The 20,589-nt window shown below is 44.1% G+C and overlaps 1 protein-coding gene across 2 annotated transcripts in view; it reads right to left on the bottom strand.

The window, feature by feature from the left end:
- Positions 1-4,919: 4,919 nt before the first annotated feature.
- LOC139403856 (homer protein homolog 2-like) overlaps positions 4,920-20,589 on the bottom strand; it is a 72,648-nt gene continuing 56,978 nt past the window's right edge. For both annotated transcript variants that reach the window (XM_071147013.1, XM_071147014.1), the window contains exon 8: positions 4,920-5,275. In XM_071147013.1, coding sequence (XP_071003114.1) covers positions 5,087-5,275 — 189 coding nt within the window. In that variant the 3' untranslated portion in view covers positions 4,920-5,086. The remainder of the gene's footprint in view (positions 5,276-20,589) is intronic.

Genomic DNA, 20,589 nt, shown 5'->3' on the forward strand with positions numbered 1-20,589 from the left:
CTTCGAGAGAGAGAGAGAGAGAGAGAGAGAGAGAGAGAGAGAGAGAGAGAGAGAGAGAGAGAGAGAGAGAGAGAGAGAGAGAGAGAGAGAGAGAGAGAGAGAGAGAGAGAGAGAGAGAGAGAGAGAGAGAGAGAGAGAGAGAGAGAGAGAGAGAGAGAGAGAGAGAGAGAGAGAGAGAGATTTAAAGTCCCAAATCATGTGTTGTTCTCATAAATAAGTCAAACTAGAGAGATCTCACAGGGTTGATTTAAAGTCCCAAATCATGTGTTGTTCTCATAAATAAGTCAAACTAGAGAGATCTCACAGGGTTGATTTAAAGGCCCAAATCATGTGTTGTTCTCATAAATAAGTCAAACTAGAGAGATCTCACAGGGTTGATTTAAAGGCCCAAATCATGTGTTGTTCTCATAAATAAGTCAAACTAAAGAGATCTCACAGGGTTGATTTAAAGGCCCAAATCATGTGTTGTTCTCATAAATAAGTCAAACTAGAGAGATCTCACAGGGTTGATTTAAAGGCCCAAATCATGTGTTGTTCTCATAAATAAGTCAAACTAAAGAGATCTCACAGGGTTGATTTAAAGGCCCAAATCATGTGTTGTTCTCATAAATAAGTCAAACTAGAGAGATCTCACAGGGTTGATTTAAAGTCCCAAATCATGTGTTGTTCTCATAAATAAGTCAAACTAGAGAGATCTCACAGGGTTGATTTAAAGTCCCAAATCATGTGTTGTTCTCATAAATAAGTCAAACTAGAGAGATCTCACAGGGTTGATTTAAAGTCCCAAATCATGTGTTGTTCTCATAAATAAGTCAAACTAGAGAGATCTCACAGGGTTGATTTAAAGGCCCAAATCATGTGTTGTTCTCATAAATAAGTCAAACTAGAGAGATCTCACAGGGTTGATTTAAAGGCCCAAATCATGTGTTGTTCTCATAAATAAGTCAAACTAAAGAGATCTCACAGGGTTGATTTAAAGGCCCAAATCATGTGTTGTTCTCATAAATAAGTCAAACTAGAGAGATCTCACAGGGTTGATTTAAAGGCCCAAATCATGTGTTGTTCTCATAAATAAGTCAAACTAGAGAGATCTCACAGGGTTGATTTAAAGGCCCAAATCATGTGTTGTTCTCATAAATAAGTCAAACTAGAGAGATCTCACAGGGTTGATTTAAAGTCCCAAATCATGTGTTGTTCTCATAAATAAGTCAAACTAGAGAGATCTCACAGGGTTGATTTAAAGGCCCAAATCATCTGTTGTTCTCATAAATAAGTCAAACTAGAGAGATCTCACAGGGTTGATTTAAAGGCCCAAATCATGTGTTGTTCTCATAAATAAGTCAAACTAAAGAGATCTCACAGGGTTGATTTAAAGGCCCAAATCATGTGTTGTTCTCATAAATAAGTCAAACTAGAGAGATCTCACAGGGTTGATTTAAAGTCCCAAATCATGTGTTGTTCTCATAAATAAGTCAAACTAGAGAGATCTCACAGGGTTGATTTAAAGTCCCAAATCATGTGTTGTTCTCATAAATAAGTCAAACTAGAGAGATCTCACAGGGTTGATTTAAAGTCCCAAATCATGTGTTGTTCTCATAAATAAGTCAAACTAGAGAGATCTCACAGGGTTGATTTAAAGGCCCAAATCATGTGTTGTTCTCATAAATAAGTCAAACTAGAGAGATCTCACAGGGTTGATTTAAAGGCCCAAATCATGTGTTGTTCTCATAAATAAGTCAAACTAAAGAGATCTCACAGGGTTGATTTAAAGGCCCAAATCATGTGTTGTTCTCATAAATAAGTCAAACTAGAGAGATCTCACAGGGTTGATTTAAAGGCCCAAATCATGTGTTGTTCTCATAAATAAGTCAAACTAGAGAGATCTCACAGGGTTGATTTAAAGTCCCAAATCATGTGTTGTTCTCATAAATAAGTCAAACTAGAGAGATCTCACAGGGTTGATTTAAAGGCCCAAATCATGTGTTGTTCTCATAAATAAGTCAAACTAGAGAGATCTCACAGGGTTGATTTAAAGGCCCAAATCATGTGTTGTTCTCATAAATAAGTCAAACTAAAGAGATCTCACAGGGTTGATTTAAAGGCCCAAATCATGTGTTGTTCTCATAAATAAGTCAAACTAGAGAGATCTCACAGGGTTGATTTAAAGGCCCAAATCATGTGTTGTTCTCATAAATAAGTCAAACTAGAGAGATCTCACAGGGTTGATTTAAAGGCCCAAATCATGTGTTGTTCTCATAAATAAGTCAAACTAAAGAGATCTCACAGGGTTGATTTAAAGGCCCAAATCATGTGTTGTTCTCATAAATAAGTCAAACTAGAGAGATCTCACAGGGTTGATTTAAAGTCCCAAATCATGTGTTGTTCTCATAAATAAGTCAAACTAGAGAGATCTCACAGGGTTGATTTAAAGTCCCAAATCATGTGTTGTTCTCATAAATAAGTCAAACTAGAGAGATCTCACAGGGTTGATTTAAAGGCCCAAATCATGTGTTGTTCTCATAAATAAGTCAAACTAGAGAGATCTCACAGGGTTGATTTAAAGGCCCAAATCATGTGTTGTTCTCATAAATAAGTCAAACTAGAGAGATCTCACAGGGTTGATTTAAAGTCCCAAATCATGTGTTGTTCTCATAAATAAGTCAAACTAGAGAGATCTCACAGGGTTGATTTAAAGGCCCAAATCATGTGTTGTTCTCATAAATAAGTCAAACTAGAGAGATCTCACAGGGTTGATTTAAAGGCCCAAATCATGTGTTGTTCTCATAAATAAGTCAAACTAAAGAGATCTCACAGGGTTGATTTAAAGGCCCAAATCATGTGTTGTTCTCATAAATAAGTCAAACTAGAGAGATCTCACAGGGTTGATTTAAAGGCCCAAATCATGTGTTGTTCTCATAAATAAGTCAAACTAAAGAGATCTCACAGGGTTGATTTAAAGGCCCAAATCATGTGTTGTTCTCATAAATAAGTCAAACTAGAGAGATCTCACAGGGTTGATTTAAAGGCCCAAATCATGTGTTGTTCTCATAAATAAGTCAAACTAGAGAGATCTCACAGGGTTGATTTAAAGTCCCAGGTCATGTGTTGTTCTCATAAATAAGTCAAACTAAAGAGATCTCACAGGGTTGATTTAAAGTCCCAGGTCATGTGTTGTTCTCATAAATAAGTCAAACTAGAGAGATCTCACAGGGTTGATTTAAAGGCCCAAATCATGTGTTGTTCTCATAAATAAGTCAAACTAGAGAGATCTCACAGGGTTGATTTAAAGTCCCAGGTCATGTGTTGTTCTCATAAATAAGTCAAACTAGAGAGATCTCACAGGGTTGATTTAAAGTCCCAGGTCATGTGTTGTTCTCATAAATAAGTCAAACTAAAGAGATCTCACAGGGTTGATTTAAAGGCCCAGGTCATGTGTTGTTCTCACAAAGTATTCTTTCCCATAGTTCCTAGTTTATAGTTCACCCACCCAGCCAGCAGCAACAACCAAGTCCCCCCTAAAATATCCCCACTGACCATACTAATAAAACAAACAGACCAAAGTAGTGGAGGAAGCACATATCCTATATGAACAACAGATTTTAAAGACATACTTCATACTTTTGTTCTAGAAAACTGACAAAGAAATATGAAGTGTTACACATGCAAAATCCTCATCAAACATTGCACTCGTTACAAATGGGTTATCTAGCATAGTTTAAGGTTTCTCTGCCTCCTCAGACTATAAAGTCCTGGTTTCATCTATTCACATTTCTAAAAAGGAGCCTCGTCTCCATTTCTTAATTACATTACAGTGCAGCAGACTGACTGCTGATTCACAACGTTCACGTTTTACCGAAACCCTTTAAATCCTTGAAACTTCTGTTATTAAACCACCACATCTGTTCATTCCCTTTCATTATGACGTCATCGTCATTATGACGTCATCAAACAGAACTACTTTTTTTCAAACAAGATTTTCCTCCTTTTTTCTCTTCTTCTCATTTTGTCCTGTTGTTGTTGATGTTATTGTCCTGTTGTTGTTGTTGTTGTCGTCGTGTTGTTGATGTTATTGTCGTCGTGTTGTTGTTATTGTTCTTTTGTTGTTGTTGTCCTGTTGTTGTTGTCATCCTGTTGTTGTTGTCCTGTTGTTGTCGTCGTGTTGTTGTTGTCCTGTTGTGGTTGTTGTCCTGTTGTACTCATTGTTGTCCTGTTGTGGTCATTGATTTTGTTGTGGTGGCTGTTGTTGTTGTGGTGGTTGTTGTTGTTGTGGTGGCTGTTGTTGTTGTAGTGGTTGTCCTGCTGTGGTTGTCACATTACTAGGATTCCTTAAATAATGGTTTAAACATTTTTAATTTTCATAGCAATATTTAATTAGTGCGTTACTATGGTGATGCATGGTCATCATCCGTCTAGTTTGGCCGGTTCTCCTGAGGCACTTGATGACACCGCCGTGTCATGTATTTGTCGTGTATTCACATATTAACTAACAAGTAACAAACTGTCTTTAAACACACCTGAGATCGACATGAAGCCACAATATAAAGACAGGTCTTGAAAAGTATATATATCTTCTATATTTCCCTCATGTCATAAAGAGACCAGTAGGATAGTGTGGGATCATTACTTATCTGTGGTTGTACTGCATTAGCTGTAGTTTAAATACATGTAGCCCTTTTTAAACCCTTTCTTCCCTCTTAGTTCAGCCTGTAGAAACAACAGACAGAACTATAGAACCTGTCACCTGTTCTAGAACTGGAACCTGTCTCCCCCCCACAGAGACAGAACAGTAACCAGAGAGAAGACTCTAGGTTCTAGTTCCAGAACACTGACTGACTGATACACCAGATGGAACCATCAGGTGATCCCCTGCCTGCCCTGGCCTCTCTCACCCCCCCCCCCCCTCTTTCTCCCCATCCCTCCCTCTCTGTACTGTACTGTGTAGTGTGTTTACAGCTGATTGGTTCAGTGTGGTCTCCACTTTGGGGGCGTGGCGCCACAGAGTCCTGTTCTGAAGGTATTTATAAAACCTCCATCTCTAACCGGTCATCCCTCCATCCCTCTCTCGTCTCCTCTGTCTCTTCCTCCCTCAGTTATCCACCCCTAGCTTGGACAGGCCCTGCCTGAACTCGTGCAGCTCATCAATCTTCCCATCCAGGACGTCCATGAACTTCTTCAGCTCTCCCTTCATGTTGCCCTGCTTGGACTGGCTGTCCTCGATGTCGGCCTGAAGACCCTCCATCCTATCCTCCAGGTCCTTGTTCTTCACCTCAGCAGCCTAAAGACACAGAGATTATGGAGTTAGATTACTGATATAATAACGTTTTAAATTCACCTCAGCTGTCTAAAGAGATTGGAAATATGAAGTTAGATACTGCCATAATGTTGTAAATATCTATAACTTTCACCTCAGCCTACAGATAAGAGACAATAACGTATATTAGTCGCTAATTTAGAAAGTTTATTAGCTTGGGAGAATATGGAGGGGGAGAGAACAGGGGGAGAGAGAACGAAAGGGGGAGCGGGGGAGAGGCGGAGGGAGCGAGCGAGAGGCGGAGGGAGCGAGCAAGCGAGAGGGGGAGAGAGAGGGGGAGGGAGAGAGAGAGCGAGAGGGCTAAAATAGGAGGTCTAAACTGGTGCCTGGTGGCATTTCTCAGCTGACTGTTGAAACCTGATCACTGTGTGGGAGACCTGCTTTAAATAGAGAGACCACTGGACCAGACAATACTGATACTGTCTGGTATAGAGCTAGAGTTAATAGAATAGATATAACCTGCTTTAAATAGAGAGACCACTGGACCAGACACTATTGATACTGTCTGGTATAGAGCTAGAGTTAATAGAATGGATATAACCTGCTTTAAATAGAGAGACCACTGGACCAGACAATACTGATACTGTCTGGTATAGAGCTAGAGTTAATATAATGGATATAACCTGCTTTAAATAGAGAGACCACTGGACCAGACACTACTGATACTGTCTGGTATAGAGCTAGAGTTAATAGAATGGATATAACCTGCTTTAAATAGAGAGACCACTGGACCAGACAATACTGATACTGTCTGGTATAGAGCTAGAGTTAATATAATGGATATAACCTGCTTTAAATAGAGAGACCACTGGACCAGACACTACTGATACTGTCTGGTATAGAGCTAGAGTTAATAGAATGGATATAACCTGCTTTAAATAGAGAGACCACTGGACCAGACAATACTGATACTGTCTGGTATAGAGCTAGAGTTAATAGAATGGATATAACCTGCTTTAAATAGAGAGACCACTGGACCAGACAATACTGATACTGTCTGGTATAGAGCTAGAGTTAATAGAATGGATATAACCTGCTTTAAATAGAGAGACCACTGGACCAGACAATACTGATACTGTCTGGTATAGAGCTAGAGTTAATAGAATGGATATAACCTGCTTTAAATAGAGAGACCACTGTACCAGACAATACTGATACTGTCTGGTATAGAGCTAGAGTTAATAGAATGGATATAACCTGCTTTAAATAGAGAGACCACTGGAACAGACAATACTGATACTGTCTGGTATAGAGCTAGAGTTAATAGAATGGATATAACCTGCTTTAAATAGACAGACCACTGGACCAGACACTGTTTGGTATAGAGCTAGAGTTAATAGAATGGATATAACCTGCTTTAAATAGAGACCACTGGACCAGACACTACTGATACTGTCTGGTATAGAGCTAGAGTTAATAGAATGGATATAACCCCTTCAGACCATGAAGCTTTAGTGTGATACAATACATCCAATATGGTGCAGATGCTAACGTGTGATCATCACGATGGTTGTTACCATTGTTGCTGCATGTGTCTGACAGAGAAGAGAGCAGCATTCTGCGCTGCTCAGTGTTGTTCTGAGCTATTCTGTCATGACAACCACTAGTGAATATTGCTTTGAACAGGAATGTCAGTGCTATTTGAGTCTATGTCTAATAGCTTGCTGAGGGGTTCTCTGATTGTGTCCATTGTGTCTAAAGGGAGAGGAGGCATCAGAGCCAAGTCATTGTTGGTTTTATTCCCCTCCCTACTCTATCTAGCCGGGTTGGACCTGAAGCTGAAGAATTTGAGGCATGTCATTGTTGGTTTTATTCCCCTCCCTACTCTATCTAGCCGGGTTGGACCTGAAGCTGAAGAATTTGAGGCATGTCATTGTTGGTTTTATTCCCCTCCCTACTCTATCTAGCCGGGTTGGACCTGAAGCTGAAGAATTTGAGGCATGTCATTGTTGGTTTTATTCCCCTCCATAGTCGGTCTACATGGCACCGCACCGATGACAGCTTGGCTGAGGAAATACGCTGTGAGGCTGTCAGATAATCGAGGGAGGTGAGTTTACAACTAAATCTATCTATCATCATCATTACTGATATAGCTTCACTACTCACATAGATCACATCAGAACCACAACAACACAGCTACTATCCACATGGCATCACTACCGACACATAGATCACATCAGAACCACAACAACACAGCTACTATCCACATGGCATCACTACCGATACATAGAGTTTCACATCTCATTCAGAAACACGTTACCCTGTCACTACCGATACATACAGTTTCACATCTCATTCAGAAACACGTTACCTTGTCACTACCGATACATAGAGTTTCACATCTCATTCAGAAACACGTTACCTTGTCACTACCGATACATAGAGCTCACATCAGAACCACCAATATATACTATCCATACAGCGTGGCCCTCGATACAGCCTTACCCTGTTATACTCTGGTCTGCAGCAGCAGTCTAAACAGAAACGAGTCTGTTTAGATATCTAATGTACAGGGCCTTCGGAAAGTATTCAGACCCCTTGACTTTCCACACATTTTGTTATGTTACAGCCATACTCTAAAATTTATTTTTTTCCCCATCATCAATCTATACACAATATCCCATAATGACAAAGCAAAAATAGGTTTTTAGAAATGTTTGCTAATTTATAAAAAATAAAATATCACATTTACTTAAGTGTTCTGACCCTTTACTCAGTACTTTGTTGAAGCACCGTTGGCAGCGATTACAGCCATGTGTCTTCTTGGGTATGACGCTACAAGCTTGGCACACCTGTATTTGGGGAGTTTCTCCCAGTCTTCTCTGCAGATCCTCTCAAGCTCTGTCAGGTTGGATGGGGAGCGTTGCTGCACAGCTACAGTGCCTTGCGAAAGTATTCGGCCCCCTTGAACTTTGCAACCTTTTGCCACATTTCAGGCTTCAAACATAAAGATATAAAACTGTATTTTTTTGTGAAGAATCAACAACAAGTGGGACACAATCATGAAGTGGAACGACATTTATTGGATATTTCTAATTTTTCTAACAAATCAAAAACTGAAAAATTGGGCGTGCAAAATTATTCAGCCCCTTTACTTTCAGTGCAGCAAACTCTCTCCAGAAGTTCAGTGAGGATCTCTGAATGATCCAATGTTGACCTAAATGACTAATGATGATAAATACAATCCACCTGTGTGTAATCAAGTCTCTGTATAAATGCACCTGCACTGTGATAGTCTCAGAGGTCCGTTAAAAGCGCAGAGAGCATCATGAAGAACAAGGAACACACCAGGCAGGTCCGAGATACTGTTGTGAAGAAGTTTAAAGCCGGATTTGGATACAAAAAGATTTCCCAAGCTTTAAACATCCCAAGGAGCACTGTGCAAGCGATAGTATTGAAATGGAAGGAGTATCAGACCACTGCAAATCTACCAAGACCTGGCCGTCCCTCTAAACTTTCAGCTCATACAAGGAGAAGACTGATCAGAGATGCAGCCAAGAGGCCCATGATCACTCTGGATGAACTGCAGAGATCTACAGCTGAGGTGGGAGACTCTGTCCATGGGACAACAATCAGTCGTATATTGCACAAATCTGGCCTTTATGGAAGAGTGGCAAGAAGAAAGCCATTTCTTAAAGATATCCATCAAAAGTGTCGTTTAAAGTTTGCCACAAGCCACCTGGGAGACACACCAAACATGTGGAAGAAGGTGCTCTGGTCAGATGAAACCAAAATTGAACTTTTTGGCAACAATGCAAAACGTTATGTTTGGCGTAAAAGCAACACAGCTGAACACACCATCCCCACTGTCAAACATGGTGGTGGCAGCATCATGGTTTGGGCCTGCTTTTCTTCAGCAGGGACAGGGAAGATGGTTCAAATTGATGGGAAGATGGATGGAGCCAAATACAGGACCATTCTGGAAGAAAACCTGATGGAGTCTGCAAAAGACCTGAGTGTCACACCCTGACCATAGTTTACTTTGTATATTTCTATGTTGTGGTTGGTCAGGGTGTGATCTGAGTGGGCATTCTATGTTACATGTCTAGTTTGTCTAGTTCTATGTTCGGCCTGATATGGTTCTCAATCAGAGGCAGGTGTTCGTCATTGTCTCTGATTGGGAACCATATTTAGGTAGCCTGGGTTTCACTGTGTGTTTGTGGGTGATTGTTCCTGTCTATGTGTTTTCACCAGATAGGGCTGTTTAGGTTTTTGTTACGTTCTTTATTTTGTAGTGTTTGTATTGATTCGTGTTTTACGTTTGTTTATTAAAACATGGATCGCAATCTACACGCTGCATTTTGGTCCGACTCTCCTTCTCATACAGAATACCGTTACACTGAGACTGGGACGGAGATTTGTCTTCCAACAAGACAATGATCCAAAACATAAAGCAAAATCTACAATGGAATGGTTCAAAAATAAACATATCCAGGTGTTAGAATGGCCAAGTCAAAGTCCAGACCTGAATCCAATCGAGAATCTGTGGAAAGAACTGAAAACTGCTGTTCACAAATGCTCTCCATCCAACCTCACTGAGCTCGAGCTGTTTTGCAAGGAGGAATGGCAAAAAATGTCAGTCTCTCGATGTGCAAAACTGATAGAGACATACCCCAAGCGACTTACAGCTGTAATCGCAGCAAAAGTTGGCGCTACAAAGTATTAACTTAAGGGGGCTGAATAATTTTGCACGCACAATTTTTCAGTTTTTGATTTGTTAAAAAAGTTTGAAATATCCAATAAATGTCGTTCCACTTCAAGGACATTCAGAGATTTGTCCTGAAGCCACTCCTGCGCTGTGTGCTTAGGGTCATTGTCCTGTTGGAAGGTGAACTTGAGGTCCTGAATGCTCTGGAGCAGGTTTTCATCAAGGATATCTTTGTACTTTGCTCCGTTCATCTTTCCCTCGATCCTGACTAGTCTCACAGTCCCTGCCACTGAAAAACCTCCCTACAGCATGATGCTGCCACCACCATGCTTCACCGTAGGTATGGTTCCAGGTTTCCTCCAGATGTGACACTTGGCATTCAGGCCAATGAGTTCAATCTTGGTTTCATCAGACCAGAGAATCTTGTTTATCAAAATCAGGCCCGCGAGGGGTTCAATTCAAAATTAATTCTTGTCTCATTGCTGGAACTCCCCAACAGGCTCGGGAGCCTACATTAGTTCCATCAGTATTGGAATTCTGAGTGTGGAGCCTACATTAGTTCCGTCAGTATTGGAATTCTGAGTGTGGAGCCTACATTAGTTCTATCAGTACTGGAATTCTGAGTGTGGAGCCTACATTAGTTCTGTCAGTATTGGTATTCTGAGTGTGGAGCCTACATTAGTTCCATCAGTACTGGAATTCTGAGTGTGGAGCCTACATTAGTTCTGTCAGTATTGGTATTCTGAGTGTGGAGCCTACATTAGTTCCATCAGTACTGGAATTCTGAGTGTGGAGCCTACATTAGTTCTATCAGTACTGGAATTCTGAGTGTGGAGCCTACATTAGTTCCATCAGTACTGGAATTCTGAGTGTGGAGCCTACATTAGTTCTATCAGTACTGGAATTCTGAGTGTGGAGCCTACATTAGTTCTGTCAGTCATGGAATTTTGAGTGTGGAGCCTACATTAGTTCTATCAGTACTGGAATTCTGAGTGTGGAGCCTACATTAGTTCCATCAGTACTGGAATTCTGAGTGTGGAGCCTACATTAGTTCTATCAGTACTGGAATTCTGAGTGTGAAGCCTACATTAGTTCCATCAGTACTGGAATTCTGAGTGTGGAGCCTACATTAGTTCCATCAGTACTGGAATTCTGAGTGTGGAGCCTACATTAGTTCTATCAGTACTGGAATTCTGAGTGTGGAGCCTACATTAGTTCCATCAGTACTGGAATTCTGAGTGTGGAGCCTACATTAGTTCCATCAGTACTGGAATTCTGAGTGTGGAGCCTACATTAGTTCTATCAGTACTGGAATTCTGAGTGTGGAGCCTACATTAGTTCTGTCAGTCATGGAATTTTGAGTGTGGAGCCTACATTAGTTCCATCAGTACTGGAATTCTGAGTGTGGAGCCTACATTAGTTCCATCAGTACTGGAATTCTGAGTGTGGAGCCTACATTAGTTCCATCAGTACTGGAATTCTGAGTGTGGAGCCTACATTAGTTCTGTCAGTACTGGAATTCTGAGTGTGGAGCCTACATTAGTTCTGTCAGTACTGGAATTCTGAGTGTGAAGCCTACATTAGTTCCATCAGTAGTGCTAATATGATCATGATTGTGTCAGCCTAACGTTCCAGTAGCTATGTTGCTTCTGTTCTGCATCACATCTGATGCAGTATATAACACCGGCGCTGCATTTACTTTGCAGGTGGCTGGCTGGGTTCATAGGTCAAATATTCTCATGTACCAAGATTACATCTAATCTTGCCTCTTCGAGGGCACCTGGCAGTGTGTCACTATGGCAGGACGGTACATACAATTATATTTCCCATGTACCAAGATGACATCTAATCTTGCCTCTTCGAGGGCACCCGGCAGTGTGTCACTATGGCAGGACGGTACATACAATTATATTTCCCATGTACCAAGATGACATCTAATCTTGCCTCTTCGAGGGCACCTGGCAGTGTGTCACTATGGCAGGACGGTACATACTATTATATTTCCCATGTACCAAGATGACATCTCATCTTGCCTCTTCGAGGGCATCATATGTGTAATAATCATATGGCTGCATTAGCTCACACTACACACAGTATTCACACATTGACTAGTTGTCAGTCCTGTATGGTAGAATGACCTGGTCTATTAAACAACGCATTCTGACTTCACATAGTTCATCGCCTGGCTTGGGGGATTTGATAGAGCATATCGTCCTCTCTGCCTGTTATATTATCATCTTCATATGACGCTTGGTTCTGGCAGTGAGCCACCCTGAAGGAGCAGAGTCCTAACTCCTAACGCTTGGTTCTGGCAGTGAGCTACCCTGAAGGAGCAGAGTCCTAACTCCTAACGCTTGGTTCTGGCAGTGAGCTACCCTGAAGGAGCAGAGTCCTAACTCCTAACGCTTGGTTCTGGCAGTGAGCTACCCTGAAGGAGCAGAGTCCTAACGTTTGGTTCTGGCAGTGAGCTACCCTGAAGGAGCAGAGTCCTAACGCTTGGTTCTGGCAGTGAGCTACCCTGAAGGAGCAGAGTCCTAACTCCTAACGCTTGGCTCTGGCAGTGAGCTACCCTGAAGGAGCAGAGTCCTAACTCCTAACGCTTGGTTCTGGCAGTGAGCCACCCTGAAGGAGCAGAGTCCTAACTCCTAACGCTTGGTTCTGGCAGTGAGCCACCCTGAAGGAGCAGAGTCCTAACGCTTGGTTCTGGCAGTGAGCTACCCTGAAGGAGCAGAGTCCTAACTCCTAACGCTTGGTTCTGGCAGTGAGCTACCCTGAAGGAGCAGAGTCCTAACTCCTAACGCTTGGTTCTGGCAGTGAGCTACCCTGAAGGAGCAGAGTCCTAACGTTTGGTTCTGGCAGTGAGCTACCCTGAAGGAGCAGAGTCCTAACGCTTGGTTCTGGCAGTGAGCTACCCTGAAGGAGCAGAGTCCTAACTCCTAACGCTTGGCTCTGGCAGTGAGCTACCCTGAAGGAGCAGAGTCCTAACTCCTAACGCTTGGTTCTGGCAGTGAGCCACCCTGAAGGAGCAGAGTCCTAACTCCTAACGCTTGGTTCTGGCAGTGAGCCACCCTGAAGGAGCAGAGTCCTAACGCTTGGTTCTGGCAGTGAGCTACCCTGAAGGAGCAGAGTCCTAACGCTTGGTTCTGGCAGTGAGCCACCCTGAAGGAGCAGAGTCCTAACGCTTGGTTCTGGCAGTGAGCTACCCTGAAGGAGCAGAGTCCTAACGCTTGGTTCTGGCAGTGAGCTACCCTGAAGGAGCATAGTCCTAGCTCCTAACGCTTGGTTCTGGCAGTGAGCTACCCTGAAGGAGCAGAGTCCTAGCTCCTAACGCTTGGTTCTGGCAGTGAGCTACCCTGAAGGAGCAGAATCCTAATGCTTGGTTCTGGCAGTGAGCTACCCTGAAGGAGCAGAGTCCTAACTCCTAACGTTTGGTTCTGGCAGTGAGCTACCCTGAAGGAGCAGAATCCTAACGCTTGGTTCTGGCAGTGAGCTACCCTGAAGGAGCAGAGTCCTAACGCTTGGTTCTGGCAGTGAGCTACCCTGAAGGAGCAGAGTCCTAACTCCTAACGCTTGGTTCTGGCAGTGAGCTACCCTGAAGGAGCAGAGTCCTAGCTCCTAACTCTTGGTTCTGGCAGTGAGCTACCCTGAAGGAGCAGAGTCCTAGCTCCTAACGCTTGGTTCTGGCAGTGAGCTACCCTGAAGGAGCAGAATCCTAATGCTTGGTTCTGGCAGTGAGCTACCCTGAAGGAGCAGAGTCCTAACTCCTAACGCTTGGTTCTGGCAGTGAGCCACCCTGAAGGAGCAGAGTCCTAACGCTTGGTTCTGGCAGTGAGCTACCCTGAAGGAGCAGAGTCCTAACGCTTGGTTCTGGCAGTGAGCCACCCTGAAGGAGCAGAGTCCTAACGCTTGGTTCTGGCAGTGAGCTACCCTGAAGGAGCAGAGTCCTAACGCTTGGTTCTGGCAGTGAGCTACCCTGAAGGAGCATAGTCCTAGCTCCTAACGCTTGGTTCTGGCAGTGAGCTACCCTGAAGGAGCAGAGTCCTAGCTCCTAACGCTTGGTTCTGGCAGTGAGCTACCCTGAAGGAGCAGAATCCTAATGCTTGGTTCTGGCAGTGAGCTACCCTGAAGGAGCAGAGTCCTAACTCCTAACGTTTGGTTCTGGCAGTGAGCTACCCTGAAGGAGCAGAATCCTAACGCTTGGTTCTGGCAGTGAGCTACCCTGAAGGAGCAGAGTCCTAACGCTTGGTTCTGGCAGTGAGCTACCCTGAAGGAGCAGAGTCCTAACTCCTAACGCTTGGCTCTGGCAGTGAGCTACCCTGAAGGACCAGAGTCCCAACTCCTAACGCTTGGTTCTGGCAGTGAGCCACCCTGAAGGAGCAGAGTCCTAACTCCTAACGCTTGGTTCTGGCAGTGAGCCACCCTGAAGGAGCATAGTCCTAACGCTTGGTTCTGGCAGTGAGCTGCCCTGAAGGAGCAGAGTCCTAACTCCTAACGCTTGGTTCTGGCAGTGAGCTACCCTGAAGGAGCAGAGTCCTAGCTCCTAACTCTTGGTTCTGGCAGTGAGCTACCCTGAAGGAGCAGAGTCCTAGCTCCTAACGCTTGGTTCTGGCAGTGAGCTACCCTGAAGGAGCAGAATCCTAATGCTTGGTTCTGGCAGTGAGCTACCCTGAAGGAGCAGAGTCCTAACTCCTAACGTTTGGTTCCGGCAGTGAGTTACCCTGAAGGAGCAGAATCCTAATGCTTGGTTCTGGCAGTGAGCTAACCTGAAGGAGCAGAATCCTAACGTTTGGTTCTGGCAGTGAGCTACCCTGAAGGAGCAGTCCTAACGCTTGGTTCTGGCAGTGAGCTGCCCTGAAGGAGCAGAGTCCTAACTCCTAACGCTTGGTTCTGGCAGAGTCCTAACGCTTGGTTCTGGCAGTGAGCTACCCTGAAGGAGCAGAGTCCTAACTCCTAACGCTTGGTTCTGGCAGTGAGCTACCCTGAAGGAGCAGAGTCCTAATGCTTGGTTCTGGCAGTGAGCTACCCTGAAGGAGCAGAGTCCTAACGGTTGGTTCTGGCAGTGAGCCACCCTGAAGGAGCAGAGCCCGAACGCTTGGTTCTGGCAGGGAGCTACCCTGAAGGAGCAGAGTCCTAGCTCCTAGACATGCATTGTAATCTTTTCTAATAAATGGTTAAACGTACAGGTGGTGTTTCCTATCTGTCAACATGCTGTTGGATCCCTCCCAGCCAGCCATAACCAATATCTGTCAACATGCTGTTGGATCCCTCCCAGCCAGCCATAACCAATATCTGTCAACATGCTGTCAACATGCTGATGGATCTCTCCCAGCCAGCCATAACCAATATCTGTCAACATGCTGTCAACATGCTGTTGGATCTCTCCCAGCCAGCCATTACCAATATCTGTCAACATGCCATTGGATCTCTCCCATCCAGCCATTACCAATATCTGACATCTTCAGCTGTTTCTGCTAAGGCACCCTTTATAGTGCACTCCTTTTGACCACGGCCCATAGGGGTCTGGACTAAAGTAGTGCACTATTTTATTTATAATTTATATTATAAAAAATCTTTATTTAACTAGGCATGACAGTCTTATTTTCAATGACGGCCTAGGAACAGCGGGTTAACTCCCTGTTCAGGTTTGAACTTGCAACCTTCCGGTTACTAGTCCAATGCTCTAACCACTAGGCTACCTTCCGGTTACTAGTCCAATGCTCTAACCACTAGGCTACCTTCCGGTTACTAGTCCAATGCTCTAACCACTAGGCAACCTTCCGGTTACTAGTCCAATGCTCTAACCACTAGGCTACCTTCCGGTTACTAGTCCAATGCTCTAACCACTAGGCTACCTGCTGGTTACTAGTCCAATGCTCTAACCACTAGGCTACCTTCCGGTTACTAGTCCAATGCTCTAACCACTAGGCTACCTGCTGGTTACTAGTCCAATGCTCTAACCACTAGGCTACCTTCCGGTTACTAGTCCAATGCTCTAACCACTAGGCTACCTGCTGGTTACTAGTCCAATGCTCTAACCACTAGGCTACCTGCTGGTTACTAGTCCAATGCTCTAACCACTAGGCTACCTTCTGGTTACTAGTCCAATGCTCTAACCACTAGGCTACCTGCTGGTTACTAGTCCAATGCTCTAACCACTAGGCTACCTGCTGGTTACTAGTCCAATGCTCTAACCACTAGGCTACCTGCTGGTTACTAGTCCAATGCTCTAACCACTAGGCTACCTTCCGGTTACTAGTCCAATGCTCTAACCACTAGGCTACCTGCTGGTTACTAGTCCAATGCTCTAACCACTAGGCTACCTTCCGGTTACTAGTCCAATGCTCTAACCACTAGGCTACCTGCTGGTTACTAGTCCAATGCTCTAACCACTAGGCTACCTTCCGGTTACTAGTCCAATGCTCTAACCACTAGGCTACCTGCTGGTTACTAGTCCAATGCTCTAACCACTAGGCTACCTGCTGGTTACTAGTCCAATGCTCTAACCACTAGGCTACCTTCTGGTTACTAGTCCAATGCTCTAACCACTAGGCTACCTGCTGGTTACTAGTCCAATGCTCTAACCACTAGGCTACCTGCTGGTTACTAGTCCAATGCTCTAACCACTAGGCTACCTGCTGGTTACTAGTCCAATGCTCTAACCACTAGGCAACCTGCTGGTTACTAGTCCAATGCTCTAACCACTAGGCTACCTGCTGGTTACTAGTCCAATGCTCTAACCACTAGGCTACCTTCCGGTTACTAGTCCAATGCTCTAACCACTAGGCTACCTTCCGGTTACTAGTCCAATGCTCTAACCACTAGGCTACCTGCTGGTTACTAGTCCAATGCTCTAACCACTAGGCTACCTGCTGGTTACTAGTCCAATGCTCTAACCACTAGGCTACCTGCTGGTTACTAGTCCAATGCTCTAACCACTAGGCTACCTGCTGGTTACTAGTCCAATGCTCTAACCACTAGGCTACCTGCTGGTTACTAGTCCAATGCTCTAACCACTAGGCTACCTGCTGGTTACTAGTCCAATGCTCTAATCACTAGGCTACCTGCTGGTTACTAGTCCAATGCTCTAACCACTAGGCTACCTGCTGGTTACTAGTCCAATGCTCTAACCACTAGGCTACCTTCTGGTTACTAGTCCAATGCTCTAACCACTAGGCTACCTGCTGGTTACTAGTCCAATGCTCTAACCACTAGGCTACCTGCTGGTTACTAGTCCAATGCTCTAACCACTAGGCTACCTGCTGGTTACTAGTCCAATGCTCTAACCACTAGGCTACCTTCTGGTTACTAGTCCAATGCTCTAACCACTAGGCTACCTGCTGGTTACTAGTCCAATGCTCTAACCACTAGGCTACCTGCTGGTTACTAGTCCAATGCTCTAACCACTAGGCTACCTTCCGGTTACTAGTCCAATGCTCTAACCACTAGGCTACCTGCTGGTTACTAGTCCAATGCTCTAACCACTAGGCTACCTGCTGGTTACTAGTCCAATGCTCTAACCACTAGGCTACCTGCTGGTTACTAGTCCAATGCTCTAACCACTAGGCTACCCTGCCGCCCCTCCACTCTAACCACTAGGCTACCCTGCTGCCCCTCCACTCTAACCACTAGGCTACCCTGCCGCCCCTCCACTCTAACCACTAGGCTACCCTGCCGCCCCTCCACTCTAACCACTAGGCTACCCTGCCGCCCCTCCACTCTAACCACTAGGCTACCCTGCCGCCCCTCCACTCTAACCACTAGGCTACCCTGCCGCCCCTCCACTCTAACCACTAGGCTACCCTGCCGCCCCTCCACTCTAACCACTAGGCTACCCTGCCGCCCCTCCACTCTAACCACTAGGCTACCCTGCCGCCCCTCCACTCTAACCACTAGGCTACCTGCTGGTTACTAGTCCAATGCTCTAACCACTAGGCTACCCTGCCGCCCCTCCACTCTAACCACTAGGCTACCCTGCCGCCCCTCCACTCTAACCACTAGGCTACCCTGCCGCCCCTCCACTCTAACCACTAGGCTACCCTGCCGCCCCTCCACTCTAACCACTAGGCTACCCTGCCGCCCCTCCACTCTAACCACTAGGCTACCCTGCCACCCCTCCACTCTAACCACTAGGCTACCTGCTGGTTACTAGTCCAATGCTCTAACCACTAGGCTACCCTGCCGCCCCTCCACTCTAACCACTAGGCTACCCTGCCGCCCCTCCACTCTAACCACTAGGCTACCCTGCCGCCCCTCCACTCTAACCACTAGGCTACCCTGCCGCCCCTCCACTCTAACCACTAGGCTACCCTGCCGCCCCTCCACTCTAACCACTAGGCTACCCTGCCGCCTCTCCACTCTAACCACTAGGCTACCCTGCCGCCTCTCCACTCTAACCACTAGTCTACCCTGCCGCCCCTCCACTCTAACCACTAGGCTACCCTGCCGCCCCTCCACTCTAACCACTAGGCTACCCTGCCGCCCCTCCACTCTAACCACTAGCCTACCCTGCCGCCCCTCCACTCTAACCACTAGGCTACCCTGCTGCCCCTCCACTCTAACCACTAGTCTACCCTGCCGCCCCTCCACTCTAACCACTAGCCTACCCTGCCGCCCCTCCACTCTAACCACTAGCCTACCCTGCCGCCCCTCCACTCTAACCACTAGCCTACCCTGCCGCCCCTCCACTCTAACCACTAGGCTACCCTGCCGCCCCTCCACTCTAACCATTAGTCTACCCTGCCGCCCCTCCACTCTAACCACTAGGCTACCCTGCCGCCCCTCCACTCTAACCACTAGGCTACCCTGCCGCCCCTCCACTCTAACCACTAGGCTACCCTGCCGCCCCAATACTATAAAAAACTATAAAGGGAATAGGTTGCCATTTGGGTTGCATCCCATGTCTTTATGAGAAGAATGTTCTTCATATTCAAGAGGAGAGATCTGTAATTACAATACTGTGATTCAATAGAACTGTGATTCAATAGAACTGTGATTCAATAGGACTGTGATTCAATAGAACTGTGATTCAAATAGAACTGTGATTCAAATAGAACTGTGATTCAAATAGAACTGTGATTCAAATAGAACTGTGATTCAATAGAACTGTGATTCAAATAGAACTGTGATTCAAATAGAACTGTGATTCAAACAGAACTGTGATTCAAATAGAACTGTGATTCAATAGAACTGTGATTCAAACAGAACTGTGATTCAAATAGAACTGTGATTCAAATAGAACTGTGATTCAATAGAACTGTGATTCAATAGAACTGTGATTCAATAGAACTGTGATTCAAATGGAACTGTGATTCAATAGAACTGTGATTCAAATAGAACTGTGATTCAAATAGAACTGTGATTCAAATGGAACTGTGATTCAAATGGAACTGTGATCCAACGGAACTGTGATCCAACAGAACTGTGATCCAACAGAACTGTGATTAAATAGAACTGTGATCCAACAGAACTGTGATTCAACAGAACTGTGATTCAAATGGAACTGTGATCCAACAGAACTGTGATTCAACAGAACTGTGATTCAAATAGAACTGTGATCCAACAGAACTGTGATCCAACTAGTTTCCATTGTTGAGAATGTAACTCTCCACTCCAGTCTATTCTCTAGGAGACAATACAACATGTTAATAACAGTGTGGATCACAGCAACCATTGAACATGATATACAGTATCCTCATCATAGTTGTAAATAGAACACAAATGGACCTGAATATTCAGAATAAACCCAGTAACAATAACTACAAACAATAGGTGTGTGTGTATAATGTAATGGAACAATCTGGATCTGCAGAGAGAGAGAGAGAGAGAGAGAGAGAGAGAGAGAGAGAGAGAGAGAGAGAGAGAGAGAGAGAGAGAGAGAGAGAGAGAGAGAGAGAGAGACAGAGAGACAGAGAGAGAGAGAGACAGAGAGACAGAGAGACAGAGAGACAGAGAGACAGAGAGAGAGAGAGAGAGAGAGAGAGAGAGAGAGAGAGAGAGAGAGTGAGAGAGAGAGAGAGAGAGAGAGAGAGAGAGAGAGAGAGAGAGAGAGAGAGAGAGAGAGAGAGAGAGACAGAGAGAGAGAGAGAGAGAGAGAGAGAGAGAGAGAGAGAGAGAGAGAGAGAGAGAGAGAGAGAGAGAGAGAGAGAGAGAGAGAGAGAGAGAGAGAGAGAGAGAGACAGAGAGACAGAGAGAGAGAGAGAGAGAGAGAGAGAGAGAGAGAGAGAGAGAGAGAGAGAGAGAGAGAGAGAGAGAGAGAGAGAGAGAGAGAGAGAGAGAGAGAGAGAGAGAGAGAGAGAGACATATATATATATATATATATATATATATATATATATATATATATATATATATATATATATATATATATATATATATATATATATATATATATATATATATATATATATATATATATATATATATATATATATATATATATATATATATATATATATATATATATATATATATATATATATATATATATATATATATATATATATATATATATATATATATATATATATATATATATATATATATATATATATATATATATATATATATATATATATATATATATATATATATATATATATATATATATATATATATATATATATATATATAT

The sequence above is a fragment of the Oncorhynchus clarkii genome, unplaced genomic scaffold, assembly GCF_045791955.1.
Source record: "Oncorhynchus clarkii lewisi isolate Uvic-CL-2024 unplaced genomic scaffold, UVic_Ocla_1.0 unplaced_contig_4872_pilon_pilon, whole genome shotgun sequence".
Taxonomy (NCBI): Eukaryota; Metazoa; Chordata; class Actinopteri; order Salmoniformes; family Salmonidae; genus Oncorhynchus; species Oncorhynchus clarkii.